Raw genomic sequence first — 19,480 nt, forward strand, 5'->3', positions numbered from 1 at the left:
GCCAAATAAATCACTTAATTGAAATAAATAAATATTTATTTGTTTTGAAAAGAATTTTCTTATATCAAATAAATATTTTTCATATCAAATATTATTAGTTTCAAATAAATGATTTATTTGGTAGTATTGAAATAAATACTTATTCGAATTCAATACATTTTTTTCAGTGTATGTACATACCCTTAATTTGCTAAATTGCCACTTTCGGAGATTCAAATTATGCCAAGTACAAAAGATTAATAATAAAAAATGCAAAAAATATAATGTCGACATCGTAACTTATTAAACAACAAGTATAGTCAACATACCTGGCACAATAATTGTGTATCAATCGCAGCGAATCAGTTTGGCGGGAAATATTGGCGGAAAAATGATGAAAAAAATTCGTTAGAAAATTCCCGCTTATTTCACTGCATATACACAGACATACACACACACACATACACACATACGCGGACCGAATAACCGACACGATACTTTTACCATTTTAGACAAACATATCCGACTCTTTATATGAGATATTCGGAATAATTTTTCATGCAGTCTGGCAAGAAAATAACGACGCGAAGTAAATATGAGGCAACTTGCATCTACAATCCAGACACACACACACGTATACATACGCGGTCGAATCACCGACACCGGAATCACGATATAATAGCGATCGTACGCGATACTTTTGCTATTCTAGACAAATATCCGACTTTTATAAGAGATATTCGTAATAGTTTTTCGTGCAGTGTGCCAGGAAAATTGCGATGCGAAGTAAATATGAGGGAACTTGCATCGCCAGGCCAGACACACACACACACACATACGCGGTGGACCGAATTGTCGACTGAAGTCACGATACAATACGAGCGACTATGAGCGATTCCGAGCGATGCTTTGTGCTTTAGGCAACCGTCTGCCACTTCATGAAAGACACTTGTAACAATTTTTCGTGCACGAGATTTTTAAACAGTATAAATTACCTGAGAAATACGGAGCGGTTTGAACGCGACTTCACCACACGTAGAGGAACTTTGGTTCGAGTTTCTCAAGCGATAGTATCGAAATATCGAAATATCGAAAGGCGGCACATTCAAAAGTAATTATTTAATTTCGAGAGAAAACTCGAAATTTATTTTGATATTAGAATGATGTATTAGAAATATTTGAAATAATAAATTAATTGTACTAATTAATTTCATATAATATATATATATAGTGTCTAATATTTTAAGTATTAAAACATGCGATAGAAAAATGCGAACAGCATAATTTTTATTTAGATATAAGATTGTAAGATTAAATCTCTCTTACGATCATTTTTTTCAACGAAATTTAGCTCATATTTATTGTAATAAAATCAAATCTTTTTAAAATGTCTTTGTTATATGAACGTAGAATATATCAAGAAAAATATTATGATAAGAAAAATTCAATTATTATTTTAAGAATTTATAAATAAAGAGAGAAGTGACGATATTTTTAAGACACTATGTTACATCGATAATTGTGATGAACATTGTGCACCTGCGTGTACAAAAATTGACATTTATATGAAATTATTATACAACAGGAATGGAGACAAGGCTTTATATAGTCCACAAATTCTTAATTATAGGACGTATATAAAATAAATATATTTATCTCAATATAAAAATGCTTTTTTTACCATAAATCCATAAACAGTTTACTCCCAAACATCTTATCATCTCATTCTGGTGTAGGTAAAGTCACATGATATTCTGGAATTGTTGATAGGCTTTGCTTTGATTCTAGTTGTTGTACCTAATAATAAAATTATATACACATAAGAATTTTTAATGTTATCTTTTAAATTATGCATTAATTATTTAAATTCTTACACGTTGCCGCAATGCCTTTTCATTGATGGCTGCTCGAGTCAATAACTGTTTCACTTTTTCTAAAAGTTCGGATTTATGTATTAATTGTTGCTTCAAGATATGAAAATCTCCATTATCATCATCCTTTTGAGCCTTTTCTAACATAGTTATTCTTTGTTCAGCTAATAATAAGTCTGACTCCAAACTTATCACACGTTTCTGAGATTCCTCATATTGATTTTGAAGTAAAATGTTTCCATCGATAGTATTTATCTTTCCCTGTATTAAAAATATAATAACATATATATATATATGCATATGTGTGTGCGTGTTACATAAAAAACATATATAATATCGAAGAATAGATTAATTTACTTGATTGGTTAAAAAATGATTTTTTTTAGAATTTAATTTTAGTCTTTTATTCTCTGCCTGAAGTTTCTCAATGATTCTCTTCAATGTAAAGATTGTTTTCTCCATTTCAAAGATAGATTTTTTGTTGTTCGTTTCTGGCAATTCTTTATCTGATGATCTAGGAGTAGAATCTGAAGATTTTTCTGCTTTTAATAACTTGATGTATCTGTAAAAATAAAAATGCAATAATATAAATCTTTTTTTATCGATATTTTCACAGTATATGATAATATAATATATATTATAATTAAACATACTTTTCCAAATGTTCGACTTTTTCTCGTAGTCTCGGAGTATTCGAATTTGCCTTTTCTAGTTCCAGTCGTAATTCGAAATTTTCACTTTCCAATTTAATATTCATCTTCTCAAGAATATCTTTAGTCATTTCTAATTTCTCCAATTGACTAATTACACATGTATTACCCTGTAATATAACATCTAATATCAATAAAAGTATTTAATATATACATATACATAACATATGTATAATAGAAATATATAATAATAAATCAGTATATAATATCAGTAAATATTTATTATATAATTTGCAAAGATTAAATAACTTGCAAAACATGCTAACCTGAGAAACTGCTTCCAGAGCCGCATTATGCCGTTTTAATTCTGTTATTTCTAGCATCAGATGTTCATTACTTTCTTTCTCTAAACGATCAGTTAATTCCTTAACACGTTCTCTTAATATTCGACATTCTTTCTCCAATTCTTTTTCTACTGCGTTAAGTTGGATAGTTGAAACAGGCCTTATTGATAAATTGCCGGATACGGTATCACTCTCAAGTTTAAGCTTGCTTCTCAAATGCCATTTTTCTCTTTCCATGCACGAAACGACAGATCGCAGCTTCTCGTAATTCGTAAGCAATTTTTCATATTCATTAGTCTTTTCTTTAAGTTTTTCTTTTAGCTTTTCTGCTGTTTGTTGCCACTTTTTTTGCTTTTCCCACAATGAAAGTTCCTCTGCAGTCTATTAAAAATAAATACATTAAGTACAGTATATTAGTAAAATAATGTTTTGTTATAGATCATCCTTTTTATACCTTAGCTTTTTTAATTTCTTGCGCCAGATATTCTCGATCTAATTGAGTCTTAGCTTTATGCAATTCTTCTTCTAGAGATGTTACTTTGCGCTCGAGTTGCGTTTCACGTTGTGATATTTTTTTCTCCTGAGTTTTTGTCGCCATATATCTGAAATAGATCAAATATCTTTAATTCAGATTTTTTTTCACAATTAATCAACTTAAAAAGTATCTTTAATTCATATCTTTTTCACAATCAATAAAATCAATTTAAAAAGAAATAAAAATTATCATACTTATAAATTAGCCAATTTACCTGCGACTGAGTTGTTGTTTTAAATCAGTTATTTCATACTTGTACGTTTTTTCCTTTTCCATTAGAGATTGAAGCTGCCGACGTAAAACATCTACTTGATTTTGTTGTTGCATTTGATCGCGATAACTTTGATGTGGCGTTTCATTTGCTTTTATATCTCGTACTGTCATTTGCTGAGCTCGATTTACAGACTCTATCAATTCAACTTCATTCTGTGGAACAGAAGAATCTTTTAAGAAATTGAACAATTATATACAATATTATTCAATAATAAATCTAACAAAATTACGACACCTGTAATTGTTGACACGCAAGAGTTAGTTCATATATTTTATCATCTTTTTCTTGTAGCTCCTTCATCAGGGAAATGTTTCCTTTTGTAAGTAACATACGATTTTCAGACAATTGTTGTCTAAGTGTGTCTGCTTCAGATTGCCACTTATTTGATTCGCTACGATAACTCTCCAATTCAGTTTTATGTTGTTGCTCCAATCTGCAAAAATATAAATTATTTATATCTCATAATAACCATTTTTTATGTTCTTTTTAATTTTACAAAATGTTAAGTTATTTATTTTCAATTTTGAGAAGTTGATTAAATTTGAGTGTAATATTGAGTGAGTATAATATTTTATATTATTGTGAAACAAACCTTTCTCTCATACGATCCATATGCTTCAATCTTTCTTCCGCTAATCGATGCCAACGTTCGCTTAATTCCTTGCTGATATTTAATTCTGCTTCGAGGGTAGATACCTTCTCACGTAGTCTTGCAATTTCTTCTTCTTGCGCGGCACTGTTTCTCGGTACTTTAGCTGCAATTTCATTGGATGTTTTCTCAAAAATATTTTTCACACTTATAAGTGGTTCTTCATTTTTTCTGCTCTCATTTTGCATAGCCAAAATACGATCGTGTAAACCTTTAATCTCTTCTTGAAAACGACTTGCTGCCCGACTATGTTCGTCTCTGTCTTCCTTCAACAAATTTTGATATCTCAAAATAGTCTCCTCCTTTTGATTAATTAATTTCTGCAAACTGTTTATCGTCGATTTCAAAGCCAATTTGTCGGTACAATCGATATTCGTGACATGCGGTTGGCTTACTAATTCATCGAGTACATTTTGTTTTTGAGCAAGATGTGAATCCTTTTCTTCGATCGCTTTGCTCAGAGTGTCCATTCTTGTTCGATACTGTAAATCTTTCTCCTCGATCGCTTTGTTCAGAGTGTCTATCGTTGTTTGATGTTGCAAATCCTTTTCCATTATTGTTTTATTCAGAGCTTCCACTTTCGCTTTATACTCCGTTAATTGTGTTTCACACTTGACAAGCATCACAGAGCGTTCTGATGCAAGTTTCAGCGCTTGATCCAATTTTTCATTAAGGATCGTCGAACTACCATTTTCCTCTGTATTATTTCCCGCTTCTCGGAATGTCTTTTTTATAGTTTCACTTGGTTCAATAGATTTTTGAATATCTTTAACCACTACATTTTCTTCAGTTGTATCTTGTACCTTTTGATCCAAGCAGCAAGTATAAGAATCCGTTTGAACACTGACCACTTGAGTTTCCGTTGCTGCTTGAATAGACTTTGCCTCAACATTCGGTATATTAATTTGAGGCTGATTATCTTTTTGTGGATACCAAGCTCTCTGAATATTTAACATGTCCTGTTCCATATTTGTTATTACTGATTCATATTCGTTGAATTTACTATTGGCAATTTGCAGTTCATGTTCCAAATAAGCTATTCTTCGTTTGTATTTAAAATCCTATAATTAGAAGAATATAATAATGTAATATACTTTTTATAATTACAAATTCAACTAGAAAATATAATGTTAAAGGTATTAAAGTCTATTTTATTATAATTCTTTAAATAAAATATTAAATTTAATTAATAATTTAAATGCATTAATGAAAGTTATAGAATAAAAGCTAGAATTAAAAATAAAAATTTTGTGCGCGTTGCGCTAGTTTAATATTATTTTACCAAATTTCATTACTATGATTAATTTTTATATTTATTTATTTTACAAATTATCATATAAAGACACTTACACTTAGAGTCTGTTGTGAAGATTCGGCAAAACGTTCCATTAAAGTTTGGACGCTGCCAGTGCCGATTTGTTGTTCTAATATATCTTTCAAACGTTCGATAATTGCAAGACGAGCAGATAAAAGTTGCTGTTCGTGTTTAACATCTTCATGACATTTTTTAGTTTCTTGCATTTCTGTATCCATATTTTGACGATCTATTTTCAATTTTGTAGCAAGTGTAATTACTTTTTCTAAAGTGCTTATAGAAGTTGATCCCACATATTGACATTGTAGAAAATATATAATATCTGTATAATACCTGTAACACACATATACATATAACAATGTATTATAATATAAGTTTCATATACAAAATAATATCTAAATGCAATTTGTTCATACTTGCAACGATTGTCACATTGTTTTCGATAATCTTCTACATAACTGCGCATCTCTTCATATTTTCTTCTTGAACTATCAAGTTCTTGTTGTATACAAGATAATTCGTTTTGCAATCGCGTTTTTTGCGTAGTTAGTTCCATTTCTAACATCTTTTTACTCGTAAGTTCGAAATCGAGTCTCGAAATAGTGGCCTTGTCTTCACTTACAGCCTGCAAATCTAATATTTGATGCCTAAGACTATCCAACTCTAGTGTTTGTAATGAATTCAACGAATATTGCAAACGAGCTTCATCTTCAGAAATGTGTAGCTTTTTTTTTAAACTTTCATTCTCTATAACAAGCTGCATTTTTTCCTTTTGTAATTCCTGTATGCGATTGTCATCCATTTGTGTAGTTTCTTGCAACACTATTTCCTTGGACAATTTTTTATGTATCTGAATCAATTTCTCTTGATTTTCAGAATTGAGAATAGAGAGTTGTTTAACATTATCTTCGCACTTTGCTAATTGCTTTTGTGATATTTCATATAATCTAACCATCTGATCAGCTCGTTGTTTTTCAATTAATTCCCTGGCTTCTACTTCTTTTAATTTTTGTTGCAAATTGTCGTCATTCTTGGAATTATCCATTTTTCGCAAATCTTCCACGAGTTGATACTTCTCTTGTTTTATTACTTCTATTTCAGCCTTCAAAGATGATATTTCGTTGGAATCATGAAATATTATTACATTTTCTAACAAAGTATGATGACGTATATTCAGTTCCTCATATTTCTCTTTCAATTCGTTATGCACAGTTATGCTCACAGAATTGCATAAATTACTCTGTAAGAGCGAAATTTCAGACAATAATGTTTTATTATATTTATTTGCATCAATTAGGGCTCTATTAAAATCATTCTCTTTTTTAATTATATCTTTTTGATATTCATATAATCTGTCAGTTTCCTTATTAAGTAACTTATTAAGACTTGCATTTTTTCTGTTCGTAATTATTATTTCATAAGCAGCATTCGCATATTCTTTCGTTTTTATTGCAAATTCTTTCCGAATTTCATCGTCTCCGTCTTCTATAATTTGCCAATTTTTCTTATAAACTTCTAATTGCTTTTTTAAACCATCTGTCTCATCTTTTAATTCATTACTCTCTTGAATCAACAAATCTTTCTGCGTTTCCCATTCCTCTGCCTCATTTTTATATGCCGTTTGCAAAGCTTTCATTTCTGCAAGACATGTCATTATCGCTTCATCTTCGCTATGTCTTTCGTACAACTTTTCAAAATCGATATTTTTAATTGCTGCTAAATCTTGTAATATTTTATCCTTCTTTTGCAATTCTTTTCTGTAAATTGAGCATTAAAGTATGGTTTATTAATTGTAATAAAGATAACATAAAATAATTAAATTGCTGACATATGTATATGTTGTGTATTCATATAATATTATTTAACAAATTTTAAAAATAAAATACCTCAGTAATCTAAGTTGCGATCTTAATTCGGTATTACTGCCTTGTGTAACGTTAAGATGTTCCTGTAATCTCATAGCTGGATGATACCAACCAGCTAAATGTCTAACATCCAAAGCTTCTAATAATCGTTCCAATGTACTAGATTGTATTTCCACTTCGCTCTTACCTAAGATACACAAAAAAATATATTATTTACTTATTTTAAAGAAATTATTAATATAGTAAAATTACAAAAGAATATATAGCAATGTTTATTATTTGCTCAAAACGAATAGAGAATGTGAGAAATTAAGTAAATTTAGTGGAGAATTTTATTTTATATATTAGATAGAAGAAAAAAGAAATCTAAAAAAAAATCTAAGGTGTCATAGAAATGGAAATGTGTGCAATACCAAAGTACCATTAAAGTTAGCGAAAACCATTCACCATCTTGATTGCGTATACTGTCCATAATCTCATGCATGCCCTTTCTAAGTGCCTCATTTTCTTCTATAATTATTTGAATATTTTGATTAACTTCGAAGGTATTAGTTTTAGAAGATACTTGCATATTTTCTGATTCCATCAATTTAGTTGAATGTAAAAACTGATTACTAGAATCATCTAAGTTATCTGAAATATCTAGTATCTTTTCAGACTTGCTCAATTTATATTTCAGCATTCTTATCTATAAAAAATAAAATAAATATTTAATAAATTTATAATAAATATTCTCTTAATATTAATAGATATAAAATGTTGCAAACATCATACGTGTTATGTGTGCTTGTGTGTGTGTGTGTACATTATATGTGTACATATATATTTTATAAATTATCTTACATCTGATTTTAATTCTAAATTTTCTTCTATTAGGTTTTTATTTTGTCGAATAAGTTGTTCCATTTTTCTTGATTCTTCTTTACGTTTTGCTACAACACTCTTAATCGATATTGATTCATCCTCTGGAATCCCTAACTTTTCTCTGTTATAAAAAAATAATGTTATTTTTTCATTTCTCAAAAATAATTTATTTTCTCATTTAACACGTGCTATAAACAAATTATAAAAACTTTACCTAAGAGTTAAGATCTCCATTTCTTGATACGAATTTAACATTTCTAATTTATTAACAACATTGGCTAAATCTTCAATATGTTCATTCTTATGTTTTATTTTGATTTTCAATTCATTAATTTCATTCAATGCTTTAGCTAAAGTTTGATTTCCATCTTGATAATTTTTTAAGGTAGATAATACCTCACACAGCTATATAAAAAAAATATTAAAAAAAGATAGTTATTATTTTTTTAGTATATATAATTCAATAAATAAATACAATATTTTAGAATTATTGCCACTTTTTGATTTGCAGATTCATTGATACATAACTAATTTGTAATTGAATTTTCTTTAACAAAAAGACAAAAATATTAATGTTTTGAAATTAAACGAAAAACTTAATAATTAAAAATATTTTTATTCGTTAAATTTTCTAAATGTAATCACATTTATTTATTAAGTATAAAATATTTCATACCAAAAAAACAAAAGTTGTAAAAAACGAAATAAAATTTTCATATTTTTACTTTGAAGAAAAATTAAGTCTGTAGATAAGATTTGCAATTAAAATTAATCTGATAAGATTTGTAATTAAAATTAATAAATGGTGGCAATAATTCTGTAGTAATCTATATAGAGTTCTTAACAAACTATAGATATAAAAATATGAATGTCTAACTTTACTACTCTGTGATTTGGCATCATCTTGTGCTTGAGATAATGCATTTTCCAAATTAGATATTTTTTCATTTGCAATTTGTATTTTTTTCAGTAAACTTTTTTGCTCTTTCCGTTTGACACTTTTTACCGACCTGTAAAATACATCATACTTGAAAACAATCACTAAAAATTATGTGAATTGTGCAATTACAAATATACATATATAGAAAATATTACTTACTCCTGAGCTTCCTGTGCTTTTAATTTTTCTATAAGTGCAGCACTCTCATTTATTTCAACAATTGCATCAGAAAGTTTAGTTTGCAATTCAACTATAATCGCATCCCGACGAGTTATTTCATCATTTAAATGAATAATCTGTGATTTGTTTTCTTCTTGGACTGACGTGACAGAATGCATTAAAGACTGTGATACATTTTCTTTCAAACGTGCAATTTCTATATCTTTTTCATCCAATATGCCCTTATAATATAAATAATTTATATGTATAAATACGCCTTCATTTGCTAATATAAATATTTGATTAAATTTATGTAAAATACCTTCCATTCAAATATTCTGGTGTCAATAGCCACTCCGAATTCATCTAACATTTTGTCTCTATCTATTTGTTGTGTTGTTATCTCTTCAATTTGAATAACCAAAGCTTCATTTTCTTGCTCCAATTTCTGAATCTTATCTGTAATAATATATTTATATAATATTTATATAATTTATAAAAATTTATAAATATATATATATATATAATATACAAAATCTATATTATTCGGATAAACACCTTTACATTCTGTAACTTTTACTTGAGTTGAATTAAGTTCTTGTGTCATTTCATTCATTTTCTCTGTCGCATCCTCCATTTCATCTTTCAATGTTGTTAATTGTCTTTTGAGAATTCCATTCTCCTTATCCAAACCCTAGAAAATCAGTAGTATTGAGTAAGTTTTACTTTTTTTTATTATATAATAAGAAAACTATTTTTTTATTGTTACCTCTAACTCAATCATAAGTGTCTTAACTTTTTCATTTGTATCTGTATATCTGGCTTGTGTATTTGGAGTAGGATATTCTCTTGTACCCTTTACATAAAATAAAATTGATTGTAATATAAAGTACAATATTTTATTAATGTTACAAATAATGAAAAAAAAACTTACTTTAGTAAAATCATCCCTATCTTGTTTTATTGCAGATACACCATGATCTGTCAAGAAAATTGTTATATAAATATGAGTAAATTAAAAATTGTACAAATGATCATATAAACACTCAACAAGCTACCTTTGTGTTTTCGTTTGGCTACCTCTGGACGTAATGAAGCTATCTTTTCTTTCAATTCACCGCATTCAAGAAGTAAGGCCTCGACCTAATATCAATAAAATTATCTTACATGCAATATATTATAAAGTGAGGCAAAAAGTTTATACTATATACATTTTTTCTTTTTAATATTAATAAGAAGAAATTAAAAATATTAAATATACATAATATGTAATAGTTTCTTTACATGATTGTCTTTATAAGTCAACATTTCCTGCGCTAATCTCACGAGCGTTCGCAGATTATACACGTCAGTAATCTCATTTACATCGCATCGGACCACTGCCGGGAAAAGATCCTCGATTTCATCATCAGTTAAAGACGAAGCATTTACAGATAATATTCGATCCCAGTCGGTGCGACCCATTTTTCGGAGTAATAATTAAACCGAAATAGAAAAGAAGCCGACAGAAATTGAATGTTTTTTTTCTCCGAAAAACTAAACACAACAAATCTTGTATGAACACCACGCCATCTATACACACGTTCACAAACTAAAATGATAACTTTTTTTCGACTATCGATATATCGATGTCACAAAATTTGCACATATATATCTCTTTCTACGAGTTTGCTTTTATTAATTTAATAATTAAATTAATAAAAGCAAACTTGTAGAAAGAGATATGTGAGATATTAGAGATAAGATAGATTATAAGATTATATAAGATTAAATAAAATATTATAATACATTAATATTAATATTCTAATAATAATATTATAATATTAATAATATTATTATTAATAAATATTCTTATTATAAATATAATTATATATATATATATTATATATTATTATTATAAATATTATTATTATTATTATTAATAATAATATTATTATTATTTATATTATAATATTAATTATAATATTAATATTAATATTATAATATTTTATTATAATATTTTATTATTATAAGATTATTAAGAAATATTATAATTTAATTTAATTTAATTTAATTTAATTCGCTTTTATCGAAATTTGTATAGGTTGCCGTCAGTGACAAATGTGTATAAATAATTGCAAGTGGAACACACAAGATGGCTGCAGCCAATCAGCGCGTCAATATTCTACAGAAGCTCACATCATCGACCAATCACAAGCTCGATCGAAGTCGCTCGAATTGTCCAAGCGACAAAAATTTGATTGGTTGATGGTGCCGGCTTCTGAGCTGAATTAACGCACTTAACTTCGTATAAACCTTGATTGGAATTTTTCTAAATTTTTTTCATTTTTTCTTCCCGCCAGTTTCGGTTTCGGTGTTTCCGGACCGAACAGCTGATTGTATCATAAACGTGATATTTCAAGCCGGATTAAGATCCATAATATATATCCAAGAGATATTCATGAAATAAGAGAGAAAAGAGTGTGTATACGTGTGTGAATTAATCAATTAGTTTGAAAGTTAATTGACATTTTATCTAAATATAGTATTCTAATCGTGATACTGTATATTATGAATAATATTTACATAAATAATAAGCTTTTCGTAGATTGAATAAATGTTATTTCTCATTTCAGATTCTTTCTCTTGGATTACTTACGGCCTGCAGAATGAAAACGGTTACTGGCGACGAAAAAACTACCGTTTCTGAGGTTAGTATATTCTTTTCTCACATACAAGAAATTCTTAAGAAATGCGATGCTAAAAATAAAGTTAAAATGATCTCTCTTTCTCTCTCTGTTTAACCGATAAGAAAAAAAATATATATAAATATATATATATATATTTTCTCTTTCAAGTAAAGGTAAATATAATTAGAAAGTCACAAACACATTTCTTGTTCAGTGAGACACAGTTTTTATGAATATTTATGAGATGATATCTCACAATTAGAAAGAGAGAATTTAGAATTTAAATTACATACATAACCTTGAAATAAGATTATTTGTTGTATCTCAATACAAGGTTGAAGATGTTATTTCACCAACCGGTGATCAAACTAGAAAAATCCTTATTTGTTGGACTATAGTTGTTTACATATGAAAATTGAATTTTGTTTTATTATTATTAGTTAATTATCAATGTCTATTTAACAATTTAATTTATTAATATGGAAAATTATTTTTTATGTCAATTTCAAAAATACATTTATGTTTAGACATAAAAGAAAACTTATATTTGATTATAAATCTATTATAAATTTTTTTTAATTATTACATGATTGCAATTAAATTTTGATATATGTACATATTGAATAATATATAAATTTATTAGAAAGTTATATATATGTTTATTATTGTGAGAAAAATAAAAAATAATAAAATCATAATTAAAAAATAAAAAGAGTTAAAATAGTATTAATGCATGTGTATAATATCTCTATAAATAAAATAAATTAGTAATTTTTTTTTTATTGGAACAGGATAAGATTAGAAAATCTTTACATGAATTGCAACCATCAGCCACTAACAAAGAAACATTAGTTGGTGCTGATAGGATGATCAAATCTCAACAATTGAAAAAAACAAAATCAAAAAGGTAAATTATTTTCATAAAGTTTATCACGAAAATATTATAAAAGAAATTGACTCCCTATATTATATATTTTAGGAATGTATCTCAAATAAAAGATGGTTCTAAACATAAAAATGTAAAAACCAAAGATATAGCTGTCCAAACTATACAAAAGGAGAAAGTACAGATTGAAGTTGAAGATTTAACATGCACAGGTATATTTAAAAAGTAGCATTTTTTATTCTTTGTACTTTTTAAAAAGCATGTAAAAAAATTAAATTTTCTTCTAAAATATTTTTTTTCATCAGATGCAGCTGGTCCGAGTGAAAATTATTGGCAAGTAATAGCTGAAAGGCGTCGAATAGCACTGAAAGATACTTTAGAAAAAAATGAGGAACTTGTACAATGTGTTAAAAAGTTAGAAGAAGAAAATCGTATCTATAAAGACATGTTAAATGAGACAAGGGCACTTGTTGAGGTGTTGCAGGTAATATCATCTTTATATTATAAATGGATACTGCATTTAGTATTAATATAATTACTATTTTAAAATTATTGTATTTTATTGCAGGAAATGATTGGAGATGACAGAAATGGCATAAATAATTCATTAGAAGATAGTACCCTTTAACATACATATCTATTTTTTAATAAAAAAATAAAAAAGAACAATGTAAAAAAAATTAATAAATTTCCATGTAAAATTTTTGCAAATATATGTTTTTATAAAATTTCATTTTTTATTTTAAGAAATCTCCCTTTGTAAGATATATATACATATATGTAAAATAGTTTTAAATAGATATCATTTAGTAAGAATTAAAATTTTTTACATTGTTCTTTTCTGATGACTTTATTGCTAGTGAAATTAATATAATCTCTAACATGTTTTTATTGCATTATAGTATAAAACTCATAAAAAGTATTATAATTTTTCAAACTTGTGTTATATATATGACTTGTCTAGAATACATAATTAAAAGCATTAATTAAACTCACAAAAATTATAAGAATTTTTAATTTCCGTACAAAATGATAAAAGTTTAAAAGTGTAGATTAAAATCGTTATTCATTCGCTATATATTCTATATTTACCTCTTACTGATTATTTTTATATATCAATAAGTATATTACCATGCTTAAAAAAATTACACATTTATAATAGAAACAAGTGTTACATTTAAATAAAGAAAAATTAATAAATTTGATTTAAAAAATCACTAACAATTAAATATTAATTTAATTGAAGGTTTCTCTTATAGATTTTCCTACATTTTAAGAAATAAATTGTGGATTAATTTCATAATATTTTTTATTCAGAATATTTATTTTTTGTAGCCAGAAAAATATTTTCTTTTTTACAATTACTTTTATATTTCGATTTGAATATAAGTAAATAAAAATATGTATATACCATCTGTTATATAAACATATTGCATTTTATGAATTATTTTTTGTTATATGACACATGATGTCAAATTGACATTCTTCGTCACGATCTGGATATGCTTCTTTCATAATAGATATTGGACATGGCATATTATGTGGACAACCTGACAAATATACTGGTCGTTCTTGAAGCATGAATAGAATACTAGGACCTTGGGTTTCACAACTGGAAAGTATAATTAAACAATTATAATTATGAAAATGTATAACACAATTTCCTAATTTTATATAATTTCAAAGTAGAAACATACTCGTATAAAACAAATGCCATGTTAGATGCAAATGTGTCAATAATACTGCTTCTCCAAGCTCTTTCATCTTTGTGCAGTATAAAAGAATCGTGCCTCAAAGGATGTGTGTCTTTGGCTACTCCAAGTAAAGCTAATAATTTGAGAATTGTTCCAGAATGTGTAAAATAAGCTGTTGTTGTTGCTTCTTCTTGAGGTCTATAAAATAAATAACATTTTTCTCTTTTAATATATTCTCATTTCAATGAAATTAAAATATATTTATTTGCAAAATTACAAAATTAAAACTACATAATTTCTGTTATATCTATTTAAACAAATCTTTTCTTTAATGATATTTTTTCAGATTCTAAAAATAAAAGGTTTACAAAAAAATATAAAACAAGACCCATGCTCTTTGTAAAATATAAAATGTTAAGATCTTACATCTTAGAGTGGATTTATTATTCATTCAATATAGTATATAAATTTATACATACCCAAAAAAATTAAACATATCTTTTAAGGCAGGGCATGCTTGCTCATAAGTTAATGGATAACCATATCCATCAACCCAATAAAGTTCTAGATCTTCTGCATATTCAAAGATCTGTAAAACAAATTTATAATTTGATGTGCAAGTGAATTTTTACATTTGATAATTTGGGATAATTTAGATTTTATTTGAATCTAAGATCTCACCTTGAAGTCATTCAATGAAAATATTTTACACCAAGGAGATACTGTACTCTGATTCCAAGCAGTTTCAAAGGCACATATACTATACATTAAATATGCAGTTTCTGGAAACATATATAATAATTATATTTAATACAATTAGTAATAAAATATTGACAGTATAACAATAAATAATATTTATATATATAATATGCATATATATTTGATAATAATGCTAACCGTAATCAATATTGTAGCCAATACGCGTTTTAATATTATTTAACATATTTTTAACAATTTTGCTATCCAAAAATTTCGTTTTTTCTAATCTTGCATCTGAATTCTTATCAACTTCTTGGCGCCAGCGAGGACAAGCCTTGTAAAACTAAAGAAACATATGTTAATATAATAATCTAAAGAGAGAGAAATAGAAGAAAAAAGTGATCATCTAAGTATTGAAAAATAATAGAGTAAATTACTCTTATGATCGGATCTCGATATACTGGTGCTGGAAGCCAAATATTTTTGCTATTACGCCAACCAAATAAACCAACAGCAAAGTGCTTTACACTCTCCTCTGTACGTTGAGTGGCAGTATATTTGAACTAAAATTCATAGTTGGTAATCAAAGAACACACATATGTAACAAATATATCAAATATTTTGCTATACATACTCTATAAGTTTGATTGTTAAAAGTTTCTGGCATCAGAGATGGAAATCTTGCCTGATATCTTTCTCCCAGATCAATCATTTCATTCTCTCCTTCTTCTGCTAATTTCATCATGTCCCTTTGAGCAAGTGGCAATTTCCATTTTTCAAATAAAGCTGCATTATCAGCTGATAGATTTGTTCTATTATTTTCATAATTTTTTAATATTATACTTTGTAGCTGTGGTAATTCATTTATCATACGAGGTACATCCTTCTTTCCTGGATAACGAGTCCCATGACGCAGAATTAACCAAATCTTTTTTTCCACACAATCTATAAAATAGATACCAATAAACACATCTATTAGTACAAGTTCAATCATAATAAATATATATAAAAAGTAACTGGCCATATATACTATAGGATACCTGTATATTGCAATGAAGAATCATCATAATTATCTACACATCTGTAAGGAGTTTTTGTTCCTAATTTACATTCATAAGTATCATTACGCTTGTTATTTGAATAATTATAGACATAAGAAGCCTTTGGATTCTATTTACAAAATTTAATAATCTTAATATTAAATAATTTCTTATACATTTTTTATTTTTTATACACTAATCAAATAACTTTTCTATAATAATCGAAGATATATATAGAAACATATTACGCATTTCTCGCGCACAAGCATCTTGCGCATATATGTATATATACAAATAATAAAAAAATTGTTTCTAACAAAGAGTTGTTTCCCACATTTTTCCATCAATGTTATTGTTCATGCCGAAACGTTTTCCATCTTTGAATCTAATGTATCGTCCTTCCGTAAGTGGCGTTGATTGTCGTATCGATTAGCAGAAGTAGAACGCACATCTATAGATATGACCAATCATAGACAGACTTTGTCATTAAATGAATAGTTCATAAACATTGGAGCAGAAATTGGAGTAGGTTAGAGACGCTTTGTAAAAAAGAAGAAAAAAATAGAATTGGTGAGAACTAAGAACTGGTTCAATTTTATTTCATATTTATTAATGCTCTCTTTTTATCCGATATTTTATATTATTTAATGTGTTACAGGTATACGAGAGAAAAATGTATCTCAATATCCTGATGACTCAGTTAAAAAGCTGATTGATTTAAGTATAATGTAAGTACAGCTTAATTGTGTTTTAATAATTATTCTATGTAGTTTGAATATTACATTAAAGAGTTCTTTTCTTGTTTATAATATATACAATATGATAATATATTTGGTATAATATAAATTTTATACTGATTAATTAACCACTAAAATAAATCACAGTGTTATACCAAAAATTATTTTAATAGCTCGTATTATATATTGCATTATGTTTAAATAAATTTGTATAAATAAATTAATTAATTAACATTAATATATTAACTTTAAATGTTGATGATACGTGATAATTAGATGGGGAAGAAAAGAAATATTCAACCCCCGCCAATAATGCCAGGGCGGATAAAAGTGGAAATAAAAGATGAAATAGGTAATATGCGAAAGTATGATAAAATAAGGAAAGTAATTTAATAAAAAAGAAGTACAAGCTATTAAAAATGAATAAATATTTGTGTTACTAAATTCTGAATGTATCTTTGATTATGTTTATATAGGAGATAGTGAGGTTTTGGTAGCAAGGGATCGTTTGAAAGGTGCTCTTCGAGAATTATTACAACATAGTGACACAGGTTCGTCAGCAGACTCAGGCGAAGAAAGTTCTGCTCAAGATTATAAACATTCTACAATGAGAAAGATGTAAGTTAGTTCACAGTATTTTATTGCATAAAATTATCTCTGTTTAAAATTATTAATTTTTTAATAATTACAATATGCAGGACGAAATCTATTAATCTCCAACAAGCGCGAAAAGTCAGACGTCGTCGACAGGTACAGGCTGATACAGCATTTCATCATACATATGTGATGAAACTATTTGATCGCAGTGTTGACTTAGCTCAATTTCGAGAGGATACACCACTCTATCCTATATGTCGTGCTTGGATGGCTAATCAACCAAGAAATCCTAATTTGGTCCCTAAGTAAGTAAAATTATAGGTATTGTTTTTATTTATATTTTATATTTGCTTATATTACATTCAAGTTTTGAGTAATATCTTATAAAATATATTATGACTCACATATTACATCTTTATTATAGCAATAGCAATAGCAATAGCAATAGCTAAATTATCACAAGAATATTCTTTCTTTTTCTCTTTTTCTTTTTGTATACATAACTCTATATTTTTTTACAAAAATAAAATATATATATTGATTTATATATAGAGTGCGTAGCCCAAGTCCAGAAATAGTTAATGAAGTTAACATAACAAATAATTTAATTGATGCTAATGGAGAGCTAAATGATGTCCATTATTTGCCAAATCCTTTACCTCGTGAGGAGGCTATACCAAGAAATCGCATTCCATCACCTATACTGGGAGCCAGGGATGATCTGAACTTAGATTATGTGAGTCAACAATTTTGATAAATGTATGAAATTAAAAGTTTTTTTTTAATATAAAGATAATATCACATAAATTGAATTTTTAAAAAAATGCAAAAAGTATATATATATATATATATATATGTATATCACATATATTCTATTATATACTTTAATGGATACAAATTGCAATTGTAACTGTAGGAAGGTCAAACTCTTAAATCACGGGAACAATTAATGAAAGAACATACTACACGGTGGAATGCTATTCGCAAAAAATGGCACCAGCAAGCGCATAAAAATGAACAACGTTATGTACAGAGTGCTACTATACTTGGCACCATATTTACAAAGTTTGTACAAATTTATTTGCTAATATAAAAAATCCGATTTTTCTTTGATAAATTATACTAATGTTATTAATTTTAAATGCTTTAGGGCGCAAGCAGAATTCGAATAGCAGAGATATGGCAGTCCAATGACTGCCAATTCTTGCATCACTGATAATTCCATTTCTGATCATTTTTATTACGTCATCAAGGAATAATTTCTTATTTTTTCTATATAATTTCATTGGTAAATGGATGCATAAAAAAATTGGGTAAATATATATTTATATATGTCTTATATGAATGCAGTTTTTATTTATAATGCCCAGAAAAAAGTAATCGTGTTTTAATAACATTACAAAAATAGCGAATTGTCTAGCTTGAATACAAGAGAACATTGTAAGACTTGTAACTTTATTATTTTAATAAAAGTAAATGCAATATATAATCAATTACTTTTCTTTGAATCACCATGTTTTATCAAGAGTCTATGACATACAAACACAATCTTCTAATAATGTATCAATCAAAAATAACATAAAAATAAAATTTACTTATTCCAAATACAAATAATATATTATTAATCTATGCTATGTATAAAATCTTGCATACTCTATTTTTGTATGAGACTTTGGAAGGGGATGAATATACATAATGATAAATGCTTATTAT

At 27.1% G+C, this 19,480-nt stretch overlaps 4 protein-coding genes across 4 annotated transcripts; 2 read left to right on the plus strand and 2 right to left on the minus strand.

The window, feature by feature from the left end:
* Window positions 1-1,332: 1,332 nt before the first annotated feature.
* Window positions 1,333-11,002, minus strand: Cep290 (Centrosomal protein 290kDa). The gene is made up of 23 exons (XM_029302367.2): window positions 10,730-11,002; window positions 10,504-10,588; window positions 10,380-10,426; window positions 10,215-10,301; window positions 10,004-10,139; window positions 9,768-9,904; window positions 9,446-9,687; window positions 9,224-9,356; window positions 8,561-8,751; window positions 8,326-8,467; window positions 7,930-8,170; window positions 7,504-7,669; window positions 6,034-7,374; window positions 5,653-5,950; window positions 4,246-5,363; window positions 3,888-4,086; window positions 3,594-3,805; window positions 3,299-3,446; window positions 2,827-3,225; window positions 2,504-2,670; window positions 2,208-2,412; window positions 1,854-2,111; window positions 1,333-1,776 (listed from the first exon to the last, which is right to left on the minus strand). The coding sequence occupies exons 1-23, from the start codon at window positions 10,907-10,909 to the stop codon at window positions 1,702-1,704; spliced, it is 6,207 nt and encodes a 2,068-aa protein (XP_029158200.2). The 5' UTR covers window positions 10,910-11,002; the 3' UTR covers window positions 1,333-1,701.
* Window positions 11,003-11,752: 750 nt separating this feature from the next.
* Window positions 11,753-13,733, plus strand: LOC114930566 (uncharacterized). Its single transcript, XM_029302376.2, has 6 exons — window positions 11,753-11,905; window positions 12,061-12,135; window positions 12,906-13,021; window positions 13,094-13,212; window positions 13,306-13,484; window positions 13,569-13,733. Exons 2-6 carry the CDS (start codon window positions 12,094-12,096, stop codon window positions 13,626-13,628), a joined length of 516 nt encoding a protein of 171 aa, XP_029158209.1. The 5' UTR covers window positions 11,753-11,905; window positions 12,061-12,093; the 3' UTR covers window positions 13,629-13,733.
* A 558-nt stretch (window positions 13,734-14,291) lies between these two features.
* On the minus strand, window positions 14,292-16,808 carry LOC114930541 (multiple inositol polyphosphate phosphatase 1). Its single transcript, XM_029302334.2, is given in 8 exon segments — window positions 14,292-14,612; window positions 14,698-14,892; window positions 15,174-15,283; window positions 15,376-15,476; window positions 15,592-15,736; window positions 15,831-15,956; window positions 16,028-16,338; window positions 16,434-16,808. Coding segments are annotated over 8 exon segments (1,341 nt in total). The 5' UTR covers window positions 16,612-16,808; the 3' UTR covers window positions 14,292-14,437.
* A 78-nt stretch (window positions 16,809-16,886) lies between these two features.
* On the plus strand, window positions 16,887-19,256 carry mip40 (Myb-interacting protein 40). Its single transcript, XM_029302335.2, has 8 exons — window positions 16,887-17,003; window positions 17,092-17,161; window positions 17,447-17,522; window positions 17,647-17,788; window positions 17,869-18,072; window positions 18,320-18,503; window positions 18,684-18,832; window positions 18,918-19,256. The coding sequence occupies exons 3-8, from the start codon at window positions 17,447-17,449 to the stop codon at window positions 18,937-18,939; spliced, it is 777 nt and encodes a 258-aa protein (XP_029158168.1). The 5' UTR covers window positions 16,887-17,003; window positions 17,092-17,161; the 3' UTR covers window positions 18,940-19,256.
* The last annotated feature ends 224 nt before the right edge of the window (window positions 19,257-19,480 follow it).

This window comes from Nylanderia fulva, unplaced genomic scaffold (genome assembly GCF_048542155.1).
Source record: "Nylanderia fulva isolate GAGA-0341 unplaced genomic scaffold, ASM4854215v1 Scaffold30, whole genome shotgun sequence".
Taxonomy (NCBI): Eukaryota; Metazoa; Arthropoda; class Insecta; order Hymenoptera; family Formicidae; genus Nylanderia; species Nylanderia fulva.

What these genes read in the sequence shown, in the direction of transcription:
- mip40 (XM_029302335.2), top strand. Translation starts at nt 17,447, where the DNA reads ATGGGGAAGAAAAGAAATATTCAACCCCCGCCAATAATGCCAGGGCGG. An exon ending in GGAAATAAAAGATGAAATAG is followed by an intron (nt 17,523 to 17,646) that starts GTAATATGCGAA and finishes ATGTTTATATAG; the next exon opens with GAGATAGTGAGGTTTTGGTA. An exon ending in CTTGGCACCATATTTACAAA is followed by an intron (nt 18,833 to 18,917) that starts GTTTGTACAAAT and finishes TAAATGCTTTAG; the next exon opens with GGCGCAAGCAGAATTCGAAT.
- LOC114930566 (XM_029302376.2), top strand. Translation starts at nt 12,094, where the DNA reads ATGAAAACGGTTACTGGCGACGAAAAAACTACCGTTTCTGAG. An exon ending in AAAAAAACAAAATCAAAAAG is followed by an intron (nt 13,022 to 13,093) that starts GTAAATTATTTT and finishes TATATATTTTAG; the next exon opens with GAATGTATCTCAAATAAAAG. An exon ending in TGAAGATTTAACATGCACAG is followed by an intron (nt 13,213 to 13,305) that starts GTATATTTAAAA and finishes TTTTTTCATCAG; the next exon opens with ATGCAGCTGGTCCGAGTGAA.
- Cep290 (XM_029302367.2), bottom strand. Translation starts at nt 10,909, where the DNA reads ATGGGTCGCACCGACTGGGATCGAATATTATCTGTAAATGCTTCGTCT. An exon ending in CCAAATCACAGAGTAGTAAA is followed by an intron (nt 8,752 to 9,223) that starts GTTAGACATTCA and finishes TTTTTTATATAG; the next exon opens with CTGTGTGAGGTATTATCTAC. An exon ending in AAAGTCGAACATTTGGAAAA is followed by an intron (nt 2,413 to 2,503) that starts GTATGTTTAATT and finishes TTATTTTTACAG; the next exon opens with ATACATCAAGTTATTAAAAG.